Genomic DNA, 20997 nt, shown 5'->3' on the forward strand with positions numbered 1-20997 from the left:
TGTATATAAATAATATTATATACGCTATATTATGCCTGTAGGTGGGTTGGCTATTTAAATCACCTATATATTTAAAATAAGCTTGTGTGTGGATAGATTTCCATCCACCTTGTCCAGGATAAATCAGTAACTGAGGGATAATGACTGAATAAATGGAAGCATGTCAGTGTTAACTGCACAGATCTAAAGTCTAAGATCATGATGCTAAGAGCGCTGAAATTTGCTGAAGGCAAGTGTATTGCTTGGTGAGTGTCATGCTTACTAAGCTGCATAATGCTGCATTACAGCATACAGATGTAGATGAAGGCTGGTTGGTGCATGGCATCTGGCAAGAGCAGAATGTGCATAATCGTGGTGTCAATATTCATAAATATTGTAGGTCTTGCTGAAAAATTTCCAGAGACACTGACCCCAGATACTTCATCTATTCATCGGTGTGATGAAATGTACCCTCTATCAGCATTAGGTTTCCCTCTTTGTGCTTTCTGTGAATAATTTAAGGCATTAGGGTTACATTTCATCTGTGAGTATGATGCAAATGAGGCATATGAAAAGACTCTGTGAAGTTTGTTCCCAGGGAAATGCAGTTACAAGTCCCAGAATGATCCCTAGGTTGTGGACATACGTCCTTAGACAGGATAAATTCTGTGCAGGTTGCATGAACACAATTACTGTTTATCTTCTGCTACATCTATCTATTATGCAAACACCCACACACACTCACACACACACACACACACACACACACACACACACACACACACACACACACACACACACACACACACACACACACACACAAAACCACACTGATAGATGTCCCTCACTCGCTTTTTACTAGGCTGAAATGAGCCATTGGTGAGAGATTGCTGTTATTTCGGTGATCCTGCATCTCTCTCACCCACTCTTACTCTCTTGCTTGCATCCTCCTTTCCTTTCACATCTCTTTCTTTCTATTACCCTCTCTCTCTCTCTCTCTCTCTCTCTCTCTCTCTCTCTCTCTCTCTCTCTCTCTCTCTCTCCACCCCTTCTCTCTGCACTTCTCTGTTTTCATCACACTCGCTCTCTCAGATTCCTTTTTTTCTCTCCTTCAGCACTTAGCACGGCGATCATGGCTCATTCTCCTCTCCCTCCTCTCTCTCTCCTTCACTACTCTCCTCTCCTCTGCCTGTCTTTTTTCATTCACACGTTCCTCCATCAAGCGGATGTTTCTTTCAAATCAGCACTGCACTGGTCAAGCTGCACCCTGCTAGTTTTGGGCAAAAAAGGTTAAACTGAAATATTTCTTTTGACCTTTGTCTTCTCAGCACTTTCTTCAATAGGAACCTGCTTTGAAAGGACACGGCTGTATGTTTGAAATTTTGCTTGTCCTATCTTTGCCAGCGTGTGGATGTCTCTCTTCATGTGAAATAGTTTGACAGTTTGTCCTTTTGCTTAACGTCTGTGGTTTTTCTAACTGGTGGTCTTACTGCGGTAGTCAGGGAACCCCCCTACATTGGTATCCTAAGGGGGAGGGGGATACTCACTGAAGCAGAAAACATAGTAAGGTAAATATAGAGAAGAAGAAGAAGAAGAAGAAGAAGAAGAAGAAGAAGAAGAAGAAGAAGAAGAAGAAGAAGAAAAGGAAGAGAAGAACAGAACAGAGAGAAGTGGACAAGGATCAATATAAAAACATATAATTTGTTATCAGGGACTGGAACTGCTTGGAATTCTTAAAGCGGAAAGAGTGAAAGCAAGAGAGCAAGAGCAGGAGAGAGAGAGAGAGAGAGAGAGAGAGAGAGAGAGAATCACAGTAAGTCACACATGAGCTATGCTGAACGCAGCATGTGCCACTCTACAGACTCTGTCACTTTATGAGGACGACAGTATTCTCTGAGCTCGGGAAGCTCCAGGACATTCCACTCTGTATCTCCATACACACAGAAGAACGCAGCACAGATGAAACAGGACATCACTGTCTTCTTTAAAACCTGCAGGCTCTGAATCAGCATCTGTAAGTTCCAGCTCGGACCTTGTGAAGTTTTTGCTACTCGGTCTTCTTCTCCCTCGTTCTGCTCCTGTTCAGGGATTTAACCAGTTCACTTCTAGCCATGCAGGTGTCCTTTGCATGCACCGATCATGGGCTAAAGGCACCACGGAACAATGAGCCAACCAAGCAAAACACAGCGAGTCCGAACACAACAAGTGCAGCCCGGGCTCGGTTCCGCACAGTGGCGCTAATTGCTCGCAGCCTTGGATCCTTCACACACCGCCACCACATCTCACTGAAAGAGTCCACAGGCAAACTCACTGGCATGAAATACAGGTATGTCTTTTATACATTTGTAAGGAAACACCACCCAGCTAAATTCAGCCTAATCACATTTGGACCATAGAAATGAAGTAGTCATAAGAAACTTGCACTAGGTTTTTACTGCTATAGGCTTTCCAAGTCATTACTAGTATGTACAAACATATTTATTGTAACTTTACCTCAAATGGTGTCACAAAAAAATCTTATTTCTTCTGTCACGGAACTATGTAATCAGTCTTTTTATTCCCTGAGCAAAAAATACTACAAAAAAAAATAAAGAAAAACATTTAAAAAATGGCACACGGACCTGTTGTCATCAATAGACTAATCAATATTGGAAATGCAATGCCATCACTCATCCATCATTCCAAATACAGATGCCTTCATTTTGCCTGCTTCTGTTTCCCTATGATAGCATTGAGTAATCTATCTAGTAATATCTATCATCATTTCACTACTCTATTATTATTTAATAACACTAAAGAGTTAAAGACAGTTCATATTGTTAATATAATATCCCATAACATTTAAACGCCCTTTTTTGATCAACTGTAATAATGTATAGTAAGGTATAGTACTTCATGTGCCAGTGTGAGGGAAAACTGGTGTCTCAGTTAAGACTTATTTAAAGATTACTCTAAATTATAAGAGATATTCTAGGAGCAAATAAAGTAGAAAATGTATGGTAAGAAAGCTCTAATTCACCTTTAGCCATTCTGCTCACTGTTTTTGATTGAACGAGTGAAAGAGAGAGAGAGAGAGAGAGAGAGAGAGAGAGAGAGAGAGAGAGAGAGAGAGAGAGAGAGAGAGAGATGAACTAATGGTTTTTCAAGTTGGAATAATTCATTGTGGTGTGCAATCTGTCAAGAGGAAGCACAACATTACCGTAAGCATGTTTACAACATTATGTTTCCATAACAACATGGAACTTTCTGATGTGCTTCATCAATTTCAAATATTTAAACAAATGTTCATTTACAAATAGATTTAATTGGTTACTTTAATTGAAGTAACTATATGGATATCAGTAAATGTCCTTGTTTTGTACATTTTTTATAGGAATTGACTGCATATGTCTTACTCAACAAAATTAAGTGACCCAGCTTTATAAAACACCAATATCATAACACTGTCCGTTTACTTAAAATTACTGTCATTCTCTCCCTCAATGTCTCTCGATCTCTCTCCCAATCTCCATTCCAGTCTCTCTCCATTGATCCATCACTCTTTAGCTGTGCTGTATAAGTGCACTGTATATCGTAGGGTCTATATTTAAATTATTACATGCACTTTGATGATGGACTGGTTTCCCATTCAGGGTTTATTATTTGCTACATTTTGTGTTCTAGGTCCATCGCGATACACCACGCACACACACACACACACACACACACACACACACACACACACACACACACACACACACACACACACACACACACACACACACACACACACACACACAAATACTCACATTTTAGCCGATCCAACAACTTGTATGTTTTTCAGAGGAATCTGAAGAAAACCCATGCGGGCACAGGGAAGAGCATGACACAAACAATTACTCAAAGACCCAAAGGTGTTCACCGGGGTTGAAGTCAGAGCTTTGTGCAGGATACTTGTTGTGCACAGGGGAATAGTCATGCTGGAACACGTTTGGTCCAGACCTCTTAGTTTCAGTGAGGAGAAATGGTAAAGATACACCAGACAAAACTTCTATCCTGTTGTGCTTCCTACTTTGTGGCAACAGATTGGGAAGAGAGACATACTGTATGAGTGTAATGGTAAGGTGTCCACATACTTTTACCAGTGGTGCATTTGCTGCATCATCATGCCACATTACAGAGTCATGTTTATTTATGTTATGTCTCTGTAACCACTAGTCACATTTTTTTCTATTTATATTTTTCACTGTGTCAGAATGACTGTAATGAACCACGTCTTTTAGTGCCACCAACTATAATAACACCATAGCTTCGATAAGCATCTTCAATAAGTGGTTTGTTGTTGCACATTTCATCCCACACTGTAATAAACCATCTTTTTTTAGTCTTTTTAATGTTGTATATGACCTTCTCTCTCTGTATTAATGTTCTCTTTTTCCTTGACCTTATCCCCGTGGTTGATACTGTTAACCATGACATAGTTCTCTCCTCTGTGTGTCTGGTGGGAATCACTGACCCTGCTCTTGCCTTGATCATTATTTTATTTGATGGCTAGTAGCAAGCACCTTGCGTGTTTCTGTCAACAAAGTGTTCTCCTCGGATCGGAGCTGTAAATTCATACAAATGTACTTAATGTAACCCACATTAATGGTTATAGCATTAGAGATACAAAAGTGTATGATTATCTAAGCTATAGAAATCACAGTCTAAATGTAGGCAAAAATGAACTTATTAACTAATAACATTGGGGCAGGGATGATAGCTAGGGTGGGTGAGTTAGTGGAGATAAACACCACAGTGGTTTTCATGTTTTTCTGATGGCTATGGTGATTGTGGATTCAATACATGGATCTCACATAAAAATCACATACTTCAAACTAATATTATGGCTCCCATGTGGTATAACAGAAAAGTGCTTGCCCTAAGGGAGCTTGCAAGTTTGAATCCAGATGGTGCCTTGGTTATCCATGTCTGAGAGTCAACGGAGCAAAATTGGCTGTGCTCTATAGGTGGGAAATATGTCATACTCTCTTTCCCAAATCAGTCATCAATTATGTGGAAGAAGGTAGATAACGTAGATAGACTTCACATGTCTTGGAGGAGGCACCTTAAGTCCACATGTAAAATTACTAAAATAAATAAGTAAAATACTTAAGATTTGTTTGATGATTCCTTGATGTCACAGCTGAGAAATAAACAGAAATATAAAGTACATCTGGTATTGAGGACTAGGATGGTCTCTGTCAATCTCAGGGCTGTGAGTTTTGGCATAATCCTTTGATTTCTACATTTATCTTTCCTCTCACTGAAGTAGTTTCCAGCAGAAATAGGTTGTAATAGGTTCCCCTGAGTTTCCAACTTCCAGAACCACTTTTTACTCTGAGCTCTAAATCAATTCTGATTTTCATATGAAAATCTGTTTTTTACACCTCTACAGCACAATCGTTGACTTGGCTTTAACATTGTTAAATTTGACACACTTCCATTTAGACTATGGTCTGCCAAATGTCATAAATGTAAATGAGTTGTCAAAAGCAAACAGTGGTGACAGTGAGGTGCATGGTTCGGAAAGTCCCCATGACAGCAGCAGCAACTGTAACTGTTCGATTGCTGGTGAGCAAACGGTTCAATGCACAGAACCTAAAAAACAATAATGCTGTTGCTGAAAACAACAGACTGAAGACACGGCAGAGAGCCAAACCATTATGTGTGAGTACAACCGTGTATATTATCAAATGAATAACAAATGTGGAGTTTTATTAGTTTGCTAGTAAAAATAAATTGAAAACCAGATCAGTGACTACATACTTCTCAAAGATATTGTCATACAGCTATGTACAAGACAACATATCTGCAAAAACACCTTTATTGGCCTTGATTTCCTGGAGATATTATTACAGTGAAAAAGCTTTCAACACCATCAGTTCTTTGTTCTACATGCTGCATTTTAACGCTGAAACCAAATCAATTTTGCTTTGGCAAAGTAGGGAAGAGGGAACAGTTTAGATTTAGGCGCTGATACTTTGCCCGATTTAATAGTGCTTTTACCTTTAAGCACAACTTCTGTGGGTAAATGACTGCCTGTGTTTCTCTTGACACCACTATTTGTTGTGAGGGAGGGGATGGTCTGGGAGTTACCTCACTGCCCAATACTGCAGTGCAGATGAGCGCTCTCACACAGCAAATGTGTGTACGTGAAGGTGTGTGTGTGTGTGTGTGTGTGTGTGTGTGTGTGTGTGTGTGTGTGTGTGTGTGTGTGTGTGTGTGTGTGTGTGTGTGTGTGTGTGTAACAGTGTGTGCGTTTTAGTGGTGCAGCTGGCACTGTGAGGTTGTATATATATTACATACCATATATCACACACCAACAGGTGCATGTGGGTGTATGTGTGTATTTTCTCTGTATATCTGTCCCTATGTGTGGGGATAAATTGTGCCATTGCAATTTTCCAAAGCACAGAGGTAAAGATGAAAAAGAAACACAATCAGTTGACATAAACACACTGATCATTCTGACAATTTTCAATTTCGTCTGATTTGTAGACCAGCGGCTTTTTCTTTATTATTACAAACACTAGGGCATCCCACATTGATTAAAATTTGACATATTCTGCTGTTTTATTTTTCCCGACATTTAAATGACCCCGGTTTAATTAAACTTCACAAAACATCACAAAGGAAATGTCAAAAGTTGATGTAAATACATTAATGGACGCATATTAAGTTTAATATAAATGTTTAAAAGGTGGGATTCTTGGGTTTTGTGAAGTGGGAACACATGCTGGATGGGATGCCAGTCCATGCACATATAAACTTATTTTCTTATATGATGGTTTGTGAGTAATTTGAAATGGAAATCAATCTTGGTACCAGGACATATGGCCTGCCATCTAGAAACATAAATCCCAAAAATCAATGGTGGACCAGGAACATAATGAGAGGAAATAAACACCAGGTATCACTGTTTAGCTCCAGACATGGAACACACATACACCAACAAATTATAGCATGGGAAGACAAAATCAGTGCAGTCCATATATGACTAGATAATAATAATGGACAAATGACCTTATAATTGCCTTTTAATGTTTAAACAAATATTTCAATATTGATGAGTTAGCAGAGATGAAGTAGTATGATTTTTCTTCCCATCATCAGACATGTCTGAAATTTTTAATGTTTGGCTTTGAGTAATCTGTGTGGCCTTCTGGCTAAATTGAGTCCATCTATATCCTGCTACACAAATGGTGAAAGATAAGACGGAAAATGTGTTTGCATATTTTCTAAAATCTCCTCTCATTCTGACTTTTTTTTTTCATTTCTTCTCTTTTACCTTCCAGGTCCCTGTTTTCTTTCCTACTCCTTTGTCTTGTTTCCTTCCTTTTGACTCTGCTTTTTTTCAATGGCATATGCCAATTATTTTTTTATATTGTGTAGCTGTTAGCTGTGTGTGTATAAAAAGAAAATATTGCTTTAGCACAAACAACAGCTACATATGCGTTTAAAAAAAATCAATGACATCAGTCTGACATCTTAGTCATCTCTGTGTGAGTCAGGCCAAGCGTTCAGATTAACTGAATCAGTCGAGTGGACACAAACCAACAAGAATGGTTTTGAAGTCCCAACTCTATCAGCCCTGATGTTTTGTTCATTACATTATCTTGCTTTTGGTCTGCACAATTTCCTATTTACAATCGTACATTATCTTATACAATCGTACATATGCTAAATGTATAATCCGGTCTGCTATGAGTATAATATCTAATATATATATATATATATATATATATATATATATATATATATATATATATATATATATATATATATATACACTAACAAAATTGCTAAGGCAAATTTTACAAAGTTTAGCGTTACAGATTCTCATACATCTCTACACACTCATAAAATCAAATGAAATGCTTGTTCACCTCTCAGATGAGCATCTGGTCTGAGACACACCGAGACTTCACTGTAGGCCTACTCTCATTCCCATGAGTCTCCTAAACTCGTTACCAATTCCCTTTAACAGAGGGCATCTGATAATGAGACTCAAATGCACACAGAATGTGTGACCCATATAGAAGGACGTTATTTCTGCAGAAGTGCGGAATACTGATATTTTCAGCATCTGGATGTCGTGTGAATGACTAACAAAACTTCACACCTCGTTCCACACACCCTCTTTAGTATAAACACCATCAAGACACTCCTTTCATCACATGCAGCTGTGTGAGACCATCCTGTTTCATCCTGACACGTTAATCCTCTTAACAAATGTGATGTTTCTTCAACATTCCGGGTTTTCAAAGGTTCAAGTTCAAGTGCTCTTTATTGATTCACTGTGATGTTGCTCTGTACTAAACAGCTCTATTAGATCTGTGTAATCGCAAACATACAGTTATGATTTAAAATAAATCTACTTTTCCTTTATACAGGAAGTTGAATAGAGTGGAATTATTAAAAAGATAAAATATTTCCAGCTTTTCACAGATGCACTTATTCAGAGAAGGGCATTCAGATGCCCTCTGAGCAATTAAGAGTTAAGGGTCTTGCTCCAACCCAATGCAGCTTGGTGGATCTGGGATTTGAACACACAATCTTCTGCCCATTAGTCCAACACCTTAACCTCTAAGCTAGCACATCCCTGACTGAAAAAATGAAGTAAGAATGAGGTACTCAGGTGTCGGACATTCAGCACCCACCTAATGTTGTTCTGTCTGTATGAGCGATAGGTTTATAATTTTATACCTGTTTTAATACGTTATTGTTTCTATAGTAACAGCTTACACACAGATGCTTGTACCATGAACACTCCATATAAATAATGACTGATAATTAATTCTTTGTTTAACAAGAAAAATATATAATCATTGATGCGTTAAAGTTAATTGTTTGGAGATCTTTTTTTACACATGGAAGAGTCTGGGTTTTCAGCGCTCTGTAACTGTCACAATAATTTGAAGGAGTTTACAGTTTCTTGATAAAATAACAAGCTGTATGTTTTGAGAGACAGCGAAAGAGACTAAACTGTACAGCAGAATTAGTTTGAAATCAATTTTTAATCTGTTAAAATGAATGATGTCTCATTCAAGAGTAAATTAAAACAATGAAGTTTCTGTCAAATCACTGTGGTATAAGTGGAATAACACACTGAGCACTAGGGTTGCAAAATTCCGGGAATTTTCAAGGCTGGAAATTTTCCATGGGAATTTACGGGAATATATGGGAATTAACGGGAATATATGGGAATTAATGGGAATATATTGTAATTAACGGGAACATATGGGAATTAACGGGAAAATATGGAAATAAACTGGGAATTTAAAAAAAAATCCAGAGTTGCCTATAACAAGGAACTTAAATGTAGTTAAAGAAAATCTCAACAGCATAATTTTGTGTAAAACAACAAGATTGAATGCAATTTAAGTTGAATTTGTACCCTGCATTCCTCGGTCACTTGAACACAGCACACTGCTTACTGGAGGGCCATTGAGGCCAAACCACCTGCATGTACTTGCATTGTTCCATAACATGCACAGTTACACTTTATTTTAGGGCCAATTAAGTAATTGCTTAGTAGCATGAATATTAATAGAATATTGGCCTTTTATTGGTATTTATTAAGCACATATTAATGCCTTATTCTGCATTACCTAATTCTTCAGTACATTCTTAATTGTACCCAATACCTAAACTTAATAATTACCTTACTAACTCTTAATAAGAGTTAATCTCTTAATAATATTACTGATTAATATTAATCAGTAAATTAGGAGTGTTACATATACACAGATAATTTGATGACCCCCTCTCACACACTCAATCCCCCTGAAATAAAAAAAATCCTCTATAAAATAATGTTTATTACAATTATTAAGTTTATTATGTTTATTACAATCATAATAATGTTTGTGTTACTCAATGAAATAATCAATTAAAGTTCTACTTACAATTAAATCAGTCAGGACGTAATTTTTAAAATTTGCATTACCTTGCATGCATGTCTGCTTATGACCAAACAAAATGTTTATTTATGTTTGTATATGATATAGTTTATATAAATTTCCCTATATTTCCAAATAATATCCATACATTCCTGTAAATTCCCATAAATTTCCATAAATCCCCATAAAGTCTACAATGAATATTTCCAAAATTCCCCAGATTAAGTTCTCATGGAAAGTTTCTGATCATTTTCCGGAGATTTACCTGAAACTTTCCGCCCCTTTGCAACCCTACTGAACACTAATATCAAAATTCCTGTAATTTCACTTTGGACGGTTAGTAACACCTTCGGTCTCTATGCCTTCAAATTACACCATAATGTGTTTAATTTCTTTGAAAGCTGCTTGATATCAAACAGAATTTCAATTCTATGTATTTATTAAAAATCCAAAGGTCCGGTGTTTAACCTTTAGCAAATGTGCACAGCAGTGTGTAATGTTCAGCAGAGTAGACTGAGGGACTGCTGAGCTGTGAGAAAATACTTTCAGAAACAAATGTAAATGAGATCGTAAGCAGTCTCTGCCCTGCATAGAAATGAGTTCATTTTAGGAGTGTGGATTTAGTATTCTGTGTAAACTCCTGTTTATTGACTGGTCATAGTGTAGCAAATGCAGACTGGAGATAGTTTGCCAAAAGCAACCCCATAAGCATAAAAAACACTGTCAGATTTTCAATCTTCATCATTGAACATTTAATGGCTTAAAAAATCTATTATGAATTCAAAAATTGATTCCTATATATTGATGCTTATATAAATTATTTATAACCAGAAAACTGGTATCAGATGTTTATCACCTAGATGATGGTTTTCCTTTGAGTCTGATTCCTCTCACGGTTTCTTCCTCTTACCATCTTAAGGAGTTTTTCCTTACTACCATTGCTTCTGGCTTGCTCATTTGGGGAAAAAAATACAATTTAAATGTCTTTTTTATTCTGAATTTTTAGATTCCTGTAAAGCTCTTTGGTGGCAATGTACATTATAACAATGTTCCATACAAATAAAATTGAATTGAATTAAAAGGAGGAACTCAAACATGTGTAGAAACTCTATAACACTAGTAACTGAAATATCTGTAACATAAGACCTCCCTAAATATGTCCAGTGTCTCCCAAATGAGGATATGTTCCCTCCTGTGCCTGGTTCCCTTTCAACATTTCTCCCTAATATCATTAGAGAGTTTTTTATTGCCACCGTAAACTCAGAGATAGATGTTAGGGATAAATAGTCATTTTAGATTTTACAATTTTTATCCTGTTTCTATACTTATGTAAGGCTGCTTAGAGGCCTTGTTAAAAGAGTTATACGAATAAATTAAATTGAATTAAATATCATTCTCAACCTGTGAGCTGGTCTGCAGCCTACAGTACAGTTCAGTTTCTACAAGTTAATGTAAGGTATTGTCATTTTTCCAGATGTGTTCATTCATTTAAAATTGCCGCTTTTTATTCTTCTTGCAGTCCACCTCTGCATTAATATTGTCTTTCTTTTCGATTTCAAAAGGCATGACATTTACTCACCAAAGATATTTAAGGAACTTCTCTTAGTTTATAAGTCAGCAATAAAATTAATTTAAAGTAATATATAGATATAGACAAATGCAAATCTGTGCATTAACAAAAATCAGTATGAACTTTGTTTAAATCATAATATCAGTGATCTATACAGATATACACAGGGATGCAGTTGGTCCTTGTATTTCAGTGTATTTGTAATTATTCACAGATGGTTGCTTGCAATGGAGCAATTGGCTTTATATTATGTCTTATTATTATCTGTGAATTTAGTCTCTCTTTTTTTCTTGTATGTCTGTACACGCTGGTGTCACTTGTGCTACTGGTGTAACCTGTACTGTATCTGTGGCCTTGTTCACACCTTGCATGAGTGGTCTTCTGTGATGTAATGTTTTTGAACAGAGAGTGAAAAACTACTGCATAATCAACAAAAGTGTCAGGAGAGAAAAGAGCCTGCGTTTAAGGCATTGCAAAACCAGACACAGTATTCAGAACCAACTTTGGGATGATTCATAGCTATAAAGGCCCATTTCTGTTCCCTAAGCTACCACTGATATAATACAATATACCATCATCTGTTTAATATCTTTCCCTCTGATAATAATAAAAACCTTCTATACATTACATATTGAGTTTAAAATGTCTAACTCCGTGTTTTCTCCCTTTGCAATCAGCATAAATAGTTTACAAAAGCACTGTGCTACGTGTGAGAGCATAGCAGTCAGTCAGAAATAGCTCAAATGACCAAGGCTTGGAAAAACAAAACATGAATTCAAGAGCCGCTGTATAGCTAAAATCAGTTGTGAAAAACATACAGGGAAAAAAGAAACGCAAAATCTTCCATTCTCTCCAGCTGGGTTACATGACAAGTTTCAACTGCTAGTTTCATAATGCTAATTGACAGAGACGTGTGAACATGCAGCGTGCGTCACGCAGCCTGCTGCCTTTAACAGGTGGCAGCTCAGCCACAACATGGGTGGTGTGAATTTGGATGAACATATCACACAAAAAAATAAATTAATTAAAAAACAATGGCTAAGAGAAATAGAAATAGAAATGGGGGTGGGGTGGGGAGTGGGGGTTAAAAAGAAAGAAAGAATCATACTCATATTCCAATAAAAGTTTCCTTATTCATTAATTGTGTCTTTACCGTACAGTAAAAATCTCATCTACTCAAAGACTGTTTCAATTTCAGTGCAATATTTTAACAACCTGAACCTTGTTTGCAGTTTAATAATAATCAGTGTCGTGAAACAATTATAAGAAGCACATCATGTAAAGTAGGATTAACAATAATAAAAGTCAAGCATTAAAACTAAAATGTCAATAATCACTCTAAAATATATGCTTAGGCAACAAAATACAACATTTTCTAAAAATGAATCAGAGGCACAGACTTCGATCCCCTAGTGATCAATATAGTAAGAGATGTAAAGATGCATTTGCATACTCCATGAAGCTGAATGACTGAGCAGTGAGCTATTCAAATGTATAAAGCTTGAACATTAGCACATTTTTTAGCTTATTGCATGCTTTGATATCAACGCAAAAACAATAGATGTACTTATACACTTCATTTCATGTATCTGGAGTACCAGGAATATATATTCAAACAGGGATTCTCCACATAAACATGACAGTGTAAATGTAGCCATGACACGTTTGAAATCTGATCACTTAAACCACTTCAGGAGGTGGTGAGAAGCATTGAAGCCACTTGTCAAAATGATTCTGTCTTCCCAAGCTACATTTAGCATAGTTTAAAAAAAGTTCATCAATATAAAACCTTTTTGGTTTAGTTTAAACAAATTTCACTACATGTGGCCATGGAGCTGGAAGGCCACAATGTGAAGCCACCCTGTAAGCCTAACGTTCTTGTATTAAATGACAGTAAGATGCTATGAAGCATGTAAATTGACAACAAGCCAGAGGCTCAGTATAAATCAAATCATGGTTGACATGAATCATAGAAACAGGCTTCTAAGAGCTAAGCTTAACATTCCTACTTCTCAGAATTGGTCAGAAATAGTGCTTAAAATAGTTTTTTGTTGTTGTTGTTTTGTACTCTACAGTATAAACACTATACACCTTAACATAGAGAGCAGATTTTGCAATTGTAATTGTTAGCAGTGTAGAATTTTTCACAGATGAAGATTAGGCTAAGTGATAACTGCTGAAGATTAGAAGTGTATTAGGTGTAAACCTTCACTGCAGCAGAACAGCATGTCTCTGATGAATAAAAGTATTATAGCTTCCCTTAATGTGATTTCTACTGCAGAGTAGCACGGTGCTTTAAGTGCAATTGGTGAAGGCATAAAACAATTTAATGGCATTATCTCAACTGATGAATAGTCACTGCAGGATGCATTTAAATGCTGTGGGGGGAAAGAGAGCAAGAGAGAAAGACAGAAAGAATGAAAAATATCTTCCTTTTTTCACTAAGATGAAAGCAGGGCAGCCTGTCTTACACCACACTGTTTTGTAAAAGCATTAGTAATGAATGTGATTGTCTTTGACCATCAATCCAGATCAGTATTAAGGGCAGAGTGATAGGGTGTTAACTTAAATTTGCATCAGGACCATAATACACACAACAATTCTTCTAGTCTTCTATTCTAGTCCTCCACAGGAGCAGGACGTGAGGAGCATCCACATTAGTGCTGATCCTTCCTACAGGCTAGTGGCCTGGTCCCCATTCTGTCTTGCCCACTTTACCTGCCTCACAGTGTTATATTAGTGCTTATTAACTATTGGTGAATGACATAACAGGTCCACTCAGGTCACTGGGATTCTTCATTGCCTGAGGACACTTTCACTGTCCCCCGCTCCTCTCACTGATCTGGGTTGCTCACGTCTCATTTCCTGTCAGGAGTGCGTCAGTCAGCAAGAATGAAAGGAAAGGTGTATAAGAGTAGTGAGAGCAGTGATACTGTATGGGTTAGAGACTGTAGCAGTGGGGAAAATACATGAGGCAGAGATGGAGGTAGCAAAGATGAGGATGTTGAGGTTTTCTTTAGGAGTGATGAGGATGGACAGGATTAGGAACATCAGATTGACAGCTCAGGTTGGCTGTTTAGGGGACAAGGTCAGAGAGACTAGATCGAGATGGTTTGGAGGGAGATGGTTATATTGGTAAAAGGATGGTGGAGATGGAGCTGCCATGTAAGATATATGGATGTGTTGAAAGAGGACATGAAGTTAATTGATGCGACAGTATGCAAGGATAGAGTTGAAAACAGATGATTCGCTCTCGTGAACCCTAATGGAAAAAGCTGAAAGTAGAAGAAGACAAAAGTATAAAATGAAACAAATATGCACAATGTAAGTGGATTTGTTATTGTTTATTCATTTTATATTCAGGAGTCAATTATTTTTATCATCACACACACACACACACACACACACACACACACACACACACACACACACACAAGCATACAGGTACATAGTTACCTACTAGCATTTTTGTGTCTGTAAGAAGAAAACGAGAGACAATGGAGAAAAATATTCACTGCTTTTAATTAACTGTTCATGTTACACCACAAACCAGATGAATGTGAATTCAACAACTTTCTTTATTTTCTTTACAGGAATCTTGGAAAATCCGGATTGCGAGTATCATGTTTGGGACTTGGTGAGTCTTTATCCAATTATAACGCCATCATAAGTCTCTGGCTGTGAGCTTGAGCTCTTCATTTTCCGCTTCACAGCGGAGAGCTTCTTTCTCGCTTTTTGTGTTTCTCACCACTCACTCTCCAAGTGTCCTGACTAATCAATGCCTTTATGAATAAGTGATGAGCCAGATTGAAAACAAAACAACAACAAAAAATTTATAATATCCTATTAGTTGCTTTGAGTACAAAAAGCAACAGTTTCATGAATGAATGAAAAATTTCTTCTCCTGTTTCATCAAGTCAGATTTCATCCACTGTGTCTGAAGCATTACATAATTCATTGCTTTAACTGGCATCTGCTCTGCTAATCCTCCTATTAAGCTTTCTCGTATTAATGTTTAATTTATAACCCATGACAGTTACAAAATGCTTTGCAGTAATAAACTCACACAGCTAAGACACAGCAGGGCTGAAACGTGTTGATGGGAAATAGTTTTCTCAGTCACATCTCACTTCATTTATAAAACCCAATAAAAGAACATTCCTGCTTAGAGAACGAAAGTGTTAACTTCTTTTTTGTGGAGAAAGAGATATAGGGTGGAAAAAAATTCTCTTTGTTTTCAGACATTTCATGATTTATGCTTTACATTTATTCAATGTTTTTTATTCTTTTTATTAAACACCAGAAGCAGGTTATTAGGGATTAATTTGGTTCTCTTTTCTATTTATTTATATATATATATATATATATATATATATATATATATATATATATAAGTATATATATATATATATATACACGTATATATATATATATATATACGTATATATATATACGTATATATATATATATATATATACGTATATATATATATATATATATATATATATATATATATATATATATATATATATATATATATATATATATATATATATGAAAATGTGCTTATATGCACCGATTTTGGGAACGATTTAGGAGTAGTGAGGGGGAATTTTAAGAAGCTTATGAGTTTCTTTAGCAGAGAAGAAAAAGGCGAAAAGGTGAAGAGGGAGAAGAATATTTAATAATGATTGTGTTACGAAGATTCATCTTCAATTTCTCTTGTGGTACCTCGGATTAAACTTACTACTATGGGTGGCAGATCTTTTAGTTATGTTGCCCCTAGACTATGGAATTATCTTCCCCTCGATGTTCGCAATAGCGAGTGCTTGTTGAATTTTAAACCCCATCTTAAGAATTATCTTTTTATACAGGCTTTCTTATAACATGTTTTATTGAGACTTAAATGCACTTTATATGTATATGTTGTTTGTTCATGTGTTCTATCTTATGCAGTGACCTGTATATTGCTTGTAAGGTGACCTTGGGTGTTCTGAAAGGTGCCATGAAATAAAATGCATTATTATTATTATTATTATTATTATTATTATTATTATTATTATTATTATTATTAAGATGCTACAGATTAGATCATGTAGAGATATCATCTCCAATGCAGTACAGAAATGTCATATATATATATATATAAACAGTGCCAAAATGCCATACTGGCAGAAATTACATAATTTGCCACTGGCACATTTCTGCACTGTGTTGAAGATGTTTACATTTACATTTATTATTATTTGTAACATACAGATGTTAGCACATCTCTAATATAAACTGTCACAAATGTCATCCCTACACGATATTGCCTCAAATATCGTAACATAGAGACAAACTGAAGGCTTTTAATAGACCATATTTTAAAAACACTCCTGTATTTATTTATTTGACAACCAATTACAGTCTTCTAAAGAAAGTGTCATACCTAGTCAGGGGTTAAGCCCCGCTTCCTCTCTAAGATAAACGTTGTTGTGTTTTCCTTGCTCTGAGTTGCTCTGTGATTGGTCCTGAATCACTCTTAAGCCAAGATTCCTAGTTAGAATTTTTAAAGCTAAATTAGGAGCTCTCTGAGATCATTCTTAGAGTCTTTATGAATACGGGCCCTGGTATTGAATAGCCTACAGTAGGTGTATTTCTGCTCACCACATTGGTATAGAGGGGTTATTTGAGTTAATGTAGCCTTGTATCAGCTCAACAACTCACTTCTGAGTGCTCTGCTGTGGACTCTCATACTTCTGCACACTGCATGTGTTTTGTTTTTCTGCACCATTGTTGCATCTTTACCACTGCAATTCTAGAGACATTTGTGCATGGCCTAATTTGTAGTGAAAACTTGTAGTGTAAATGATATATTTTTCTATTTGAGGAAACCTCAAAGTGGCTTGAGGTTAAATAACATAACAGTCCATTTAAATTTTATTCACCATTTAGAAACAGGCCACCTGTTGTGTAATGGGTTGGAACTTCTACACTAAAACTCTGTTCTTTTGAAAGAGAGAGAAAGTTGAATGTTATAATTTTTGAAATGCTGATGGCTGAAGTCATATTATGTGGATCTTTTTTATGGGACAGAGAACTGTGATCGCTACAGTGATGACTCAATGCTTCTACCCAGAGCCACATAAAAGTTATGAATCATGGTTGTTGTAGTCTGTGGGCAAAGTCAATATAGGAATAACCTCTCTGAGGGTCAAGCGTTTCATACTCCTACTGATGATGCTCTTTATACATTAACTCTAAACTATGGAAACAATTTTTCATATATAAGCATGTACTTCAGTCATTCATTATGAACAAATAAGATGAGCGTAGATGTTACTAACATCGAAGAATATTTTTAATCAACATATACAATATACTTTACAGCCAAAAATATCAATGTCACAGATAGCAAATAAAAGCTTTTCTACTTTGATCATTTATATTCAGATTCTTGTTTTGAACATCCTGCAGGCAAATAAGCTACAGAGGAAAGGACTGAAATTCTTTCTTCGATTTTGTCTGTTTATTAACTATGACTACATGGAATTTCTTAATTTTTTCCCTCTCCCTTTCAGGAACATGGGTGACATTTGGGGGTCAGATTTCCGATGAGGTGGGTCCGCCTGAAACACCTGCATACACAAGTAGTAATGTTTCATTTTAAATAAAAGATTCGTCTCTCAGACAAACAGCATATCCGCAGTGCCAGAAGCCACCACAAGCTCTATAGTAACACCACATATGAATCATTCTGTGGTGCTCTCTTACTAACAATAGCTAGATTCTGCGTGGGTTCTTGCTGTCTCCGACATTCACTGGGGCATAGACACAGCCCCATTAGTCAATCATCCATCATAAAGGCTTTTGCAGAAAACTCAGTGTCCCCAGAAGCAAGGCTTCTGATGTCCAGTCAGATCAGGGTGGCTATCTAATCAAATTAAGGTTAAGAGCATCCCCTGTTTTGTTGCCCTATAGTAATCTGTCTAATTTAATAATATCTATAATTGTCACTGCTGCCTTTATGGTCAAATCTACACACCACCCTACGGTCACTGTCACTCAGAATAATAACACACATTACGCAAATCATCAGAAAGAGAGAGAGAGAGAGAGAGAGAGAGAGAGAGAGAGAGAGAGAGAGAGAGAGAGAGAGAAGAGAGAGATTGTTCTGACTCCTATCACCCAGCATGTTATTATTACAGCATTTGTATTTGTTCTTGTCATAATTTTTAAGCTTTGGCAATATAGTATTTGATAGGTGTAACAATAAAAAAAATCTGATTTGAGAAACTTATATACTTGTCTTGTTTTACTCTGTTTTGCTACTTACACAAAACATGCCAAATATGCAGATGTGTTATTATTAGCTCTGACAGATGTGCCTGATTTATGCTACATTACATAATAATGCATGTTGCACTGCTATTTTCAGCTGTATTAATGAAAGCATTGTGTATGAACATTTTCTTTAAAAAAACAAAAGAAAGTAAGTAAAAATAAAATAAAGAAATAAAAAAAGAAAAAGTAAACAGAACATTATTAATATAAATATTAGCTCACCACTCATGAACTGAAGTGCTAAAACAAAACAAAAGTTTATATATATATATATATATATATATATATATATATATATATATATATATATATATATATATATATATATATATATATATAGTTTATTAATAATAATAATAATAATAATAATAACAAATCATTTGTATAACTTTCTGGATGTGTGTGTAGGTAGCAGAGCAGCTAATGACTATCGCCTATGAGAGTGGAGTAAACCTCTTTGACACAGCTGAAGTTTACTCAGCCGGGAAGTGAGTATCACCATTCTGTTGTCTGTCTGATCTAACCAGCTTTGTATAACCAATGTTAAAACACACCACCTGCATGTATAACTGGACCGTCTTTAACTGGATGTTTTTGTATTTCATACGAACAACAACAGTAAACCTGCATTAGCCATTAGCTTTTTCCCTTTTGATTTGACTTGACATTTTTATATTATGCCTTCAGAAAGCTCTATAGCACAAAACTACTGCATCTATGGCTAGAAGTCTGAAAGATGATATTTGACCTGATGGTAGCCTCATGTATAAAGTGAGAGTTAGTGCCTTTGTCCAAGCTCATCTAGCTGCTCTATGAAACTCTGAAAAGAAATGAAAACTGGATTCCCAGGTCTCATCACCCTCACACGGTACAGGAGTTATGCTAGCTAGCAAAGACTTAGCGAACTCCAACCGACAGCTGAAGTGTGTTCAAATAAGTTAAATCAAATTAAATGCATTTACATAAAAACTCTGACCTCTGTTTGCTAATAACCATGAAGCTAAATTTTTAATAGCTCACGGCAAGACTGTTGGGGATCGAGTACAAAGGCAGGAGCTTTGTACTATCTGAGACATACAGTAAAGCACTTGTTAATTGGGCTATTGAAAGAAATCGGATTATCTGATAACATTGACCACGTAGCTAATGCCTTGCACATTTCACAATAACAGGAATGTCAAGCTTTTGGTCAAATGTTTTTCAATACCGATAAAATATAACTTCTCATGATGTTGACAGATACACACGCTTGCACATATTTGATGTGTGTTATCCTCCCACAGAGCTGAAATCATACTTGGAAATATCATCAAGAAGAAATGCTGGAGGTAGGAATCCACTGAGGCAAATTGCACTAACAGTATGTATTGCTAAAATTAAACTGCTAATCTATAGCTTGTTACACTGATGTGATATGTTACCATTGCAATGTAAAATATTGCTAAATTATTATACACGCTTCTTCTGACTGATTTATTTGAGATGTGTTTAATTTGTGTGTACTTGTTTGGACCGTGTGTGTGTGTGTGTGTGTGTGTGTGTGTGTGTGTGTGTGTGTGTGTCTGTGTCTGTGTGTCTGTGTGTGTTTGTGTACTGTATATCTTTCTATTCAGGAGGTCAAGTCTAGTGATCACTACCAAGCTTTACTGGGGAGGAAAGTGAGTACATAAAAATACAGGATCTCACTTATTTATTGGTGTGTTGTTGTGTTTTCTATATATTATATTATACTTGTTATATAATTAATAATTTATTTCACTCTTATCATTTGCCCACATATACACTTTTATTTATTACAAAACAAGGTGTAATGTCATGGTGTAATGTTTTTTAAATGTCATGGACTGTCCATTAAATAGTTTAATTCCTGCTCTTTCTTATGTTAAACCAGCTAAACTGTCATTCTCTCACCAGCTTTTCTAATTTGATTATCATAAAATCAAAGCAAAGCACAAGAGCCCTTTGCTGAGAAGGCTCCAAGAAAACCTCAAGTTACATATGATTAAGATGTGACATGACTCTAGATCTAGAAGTTGTGCTGTCATAGAAAAGAAACCAACACCTGAAAAATAAGAAAAAACAAGAGAGAGAGAGAGAGAGAGAGAGAGAGAGAGAGAGAGAGAGAGAGAGAGAGAGAGAGAGAGACATTGTAATGTATAGGGATACTAATCAATATGCATTAGCCATTAAGCTGAGGAT

General features: G+C 36.1%; 1 protein-coding gene across 1 annotated transcript in view; it reads left to right on the forward strand.

The window, feature by feature from the left end:
• The first annotated feature begins 1041 nt into the window (after window positions 1-1041).
• kcnab1b (potassium voltage-gated channel subfamily A regulatory beta subunit 1b) overlaps window positions 1042-20997 on the forward strand; it is a 43626-nt gene continuing 23670 nt past the window's right edge. The window contains exons 1-6 of the mRNA XM_047806724.1: window positions 1042-2305; window positions 15066-15109; window positions 18036-18073; window positions 19207-19286; window positions 20082-20126; window positions 20412-20456. Coding sequence (XP_047662680.1) covers window positions 2091-2305; window positions 15066-15109; window positions 18036-18073; window positions 19207-19286; window positions 20082-20126; window positions 20412-20456 — 467 coding nt within the window. The 5' untranslated portion in view covers window positions 1042-2090. The remainder of the gene's footprint in view (window positions 2306-15065; window positions 15110-18035; window positions 18074-19206; window positions 19287-20081; window positions 20127-20411; window positions 20457-20997) is intronic.

Source organism: Tachysurus fulvidraco, chromosome 22 (genome assembly GCF_022655615.1).
Source record: "Tachysurus fulvidraco isolate hzauxx_2018 chromosome 22, HZAU_PFXX_2.0, whole genome shotgun sequence".
In the NCBI taxonomy this organism is placed as follows: Eukaryota; Metazoa; Chordata; class Actinopteri; order Siluriformes; family Bagridae; genus Tachysurus; species Tachysurus fulvidraco.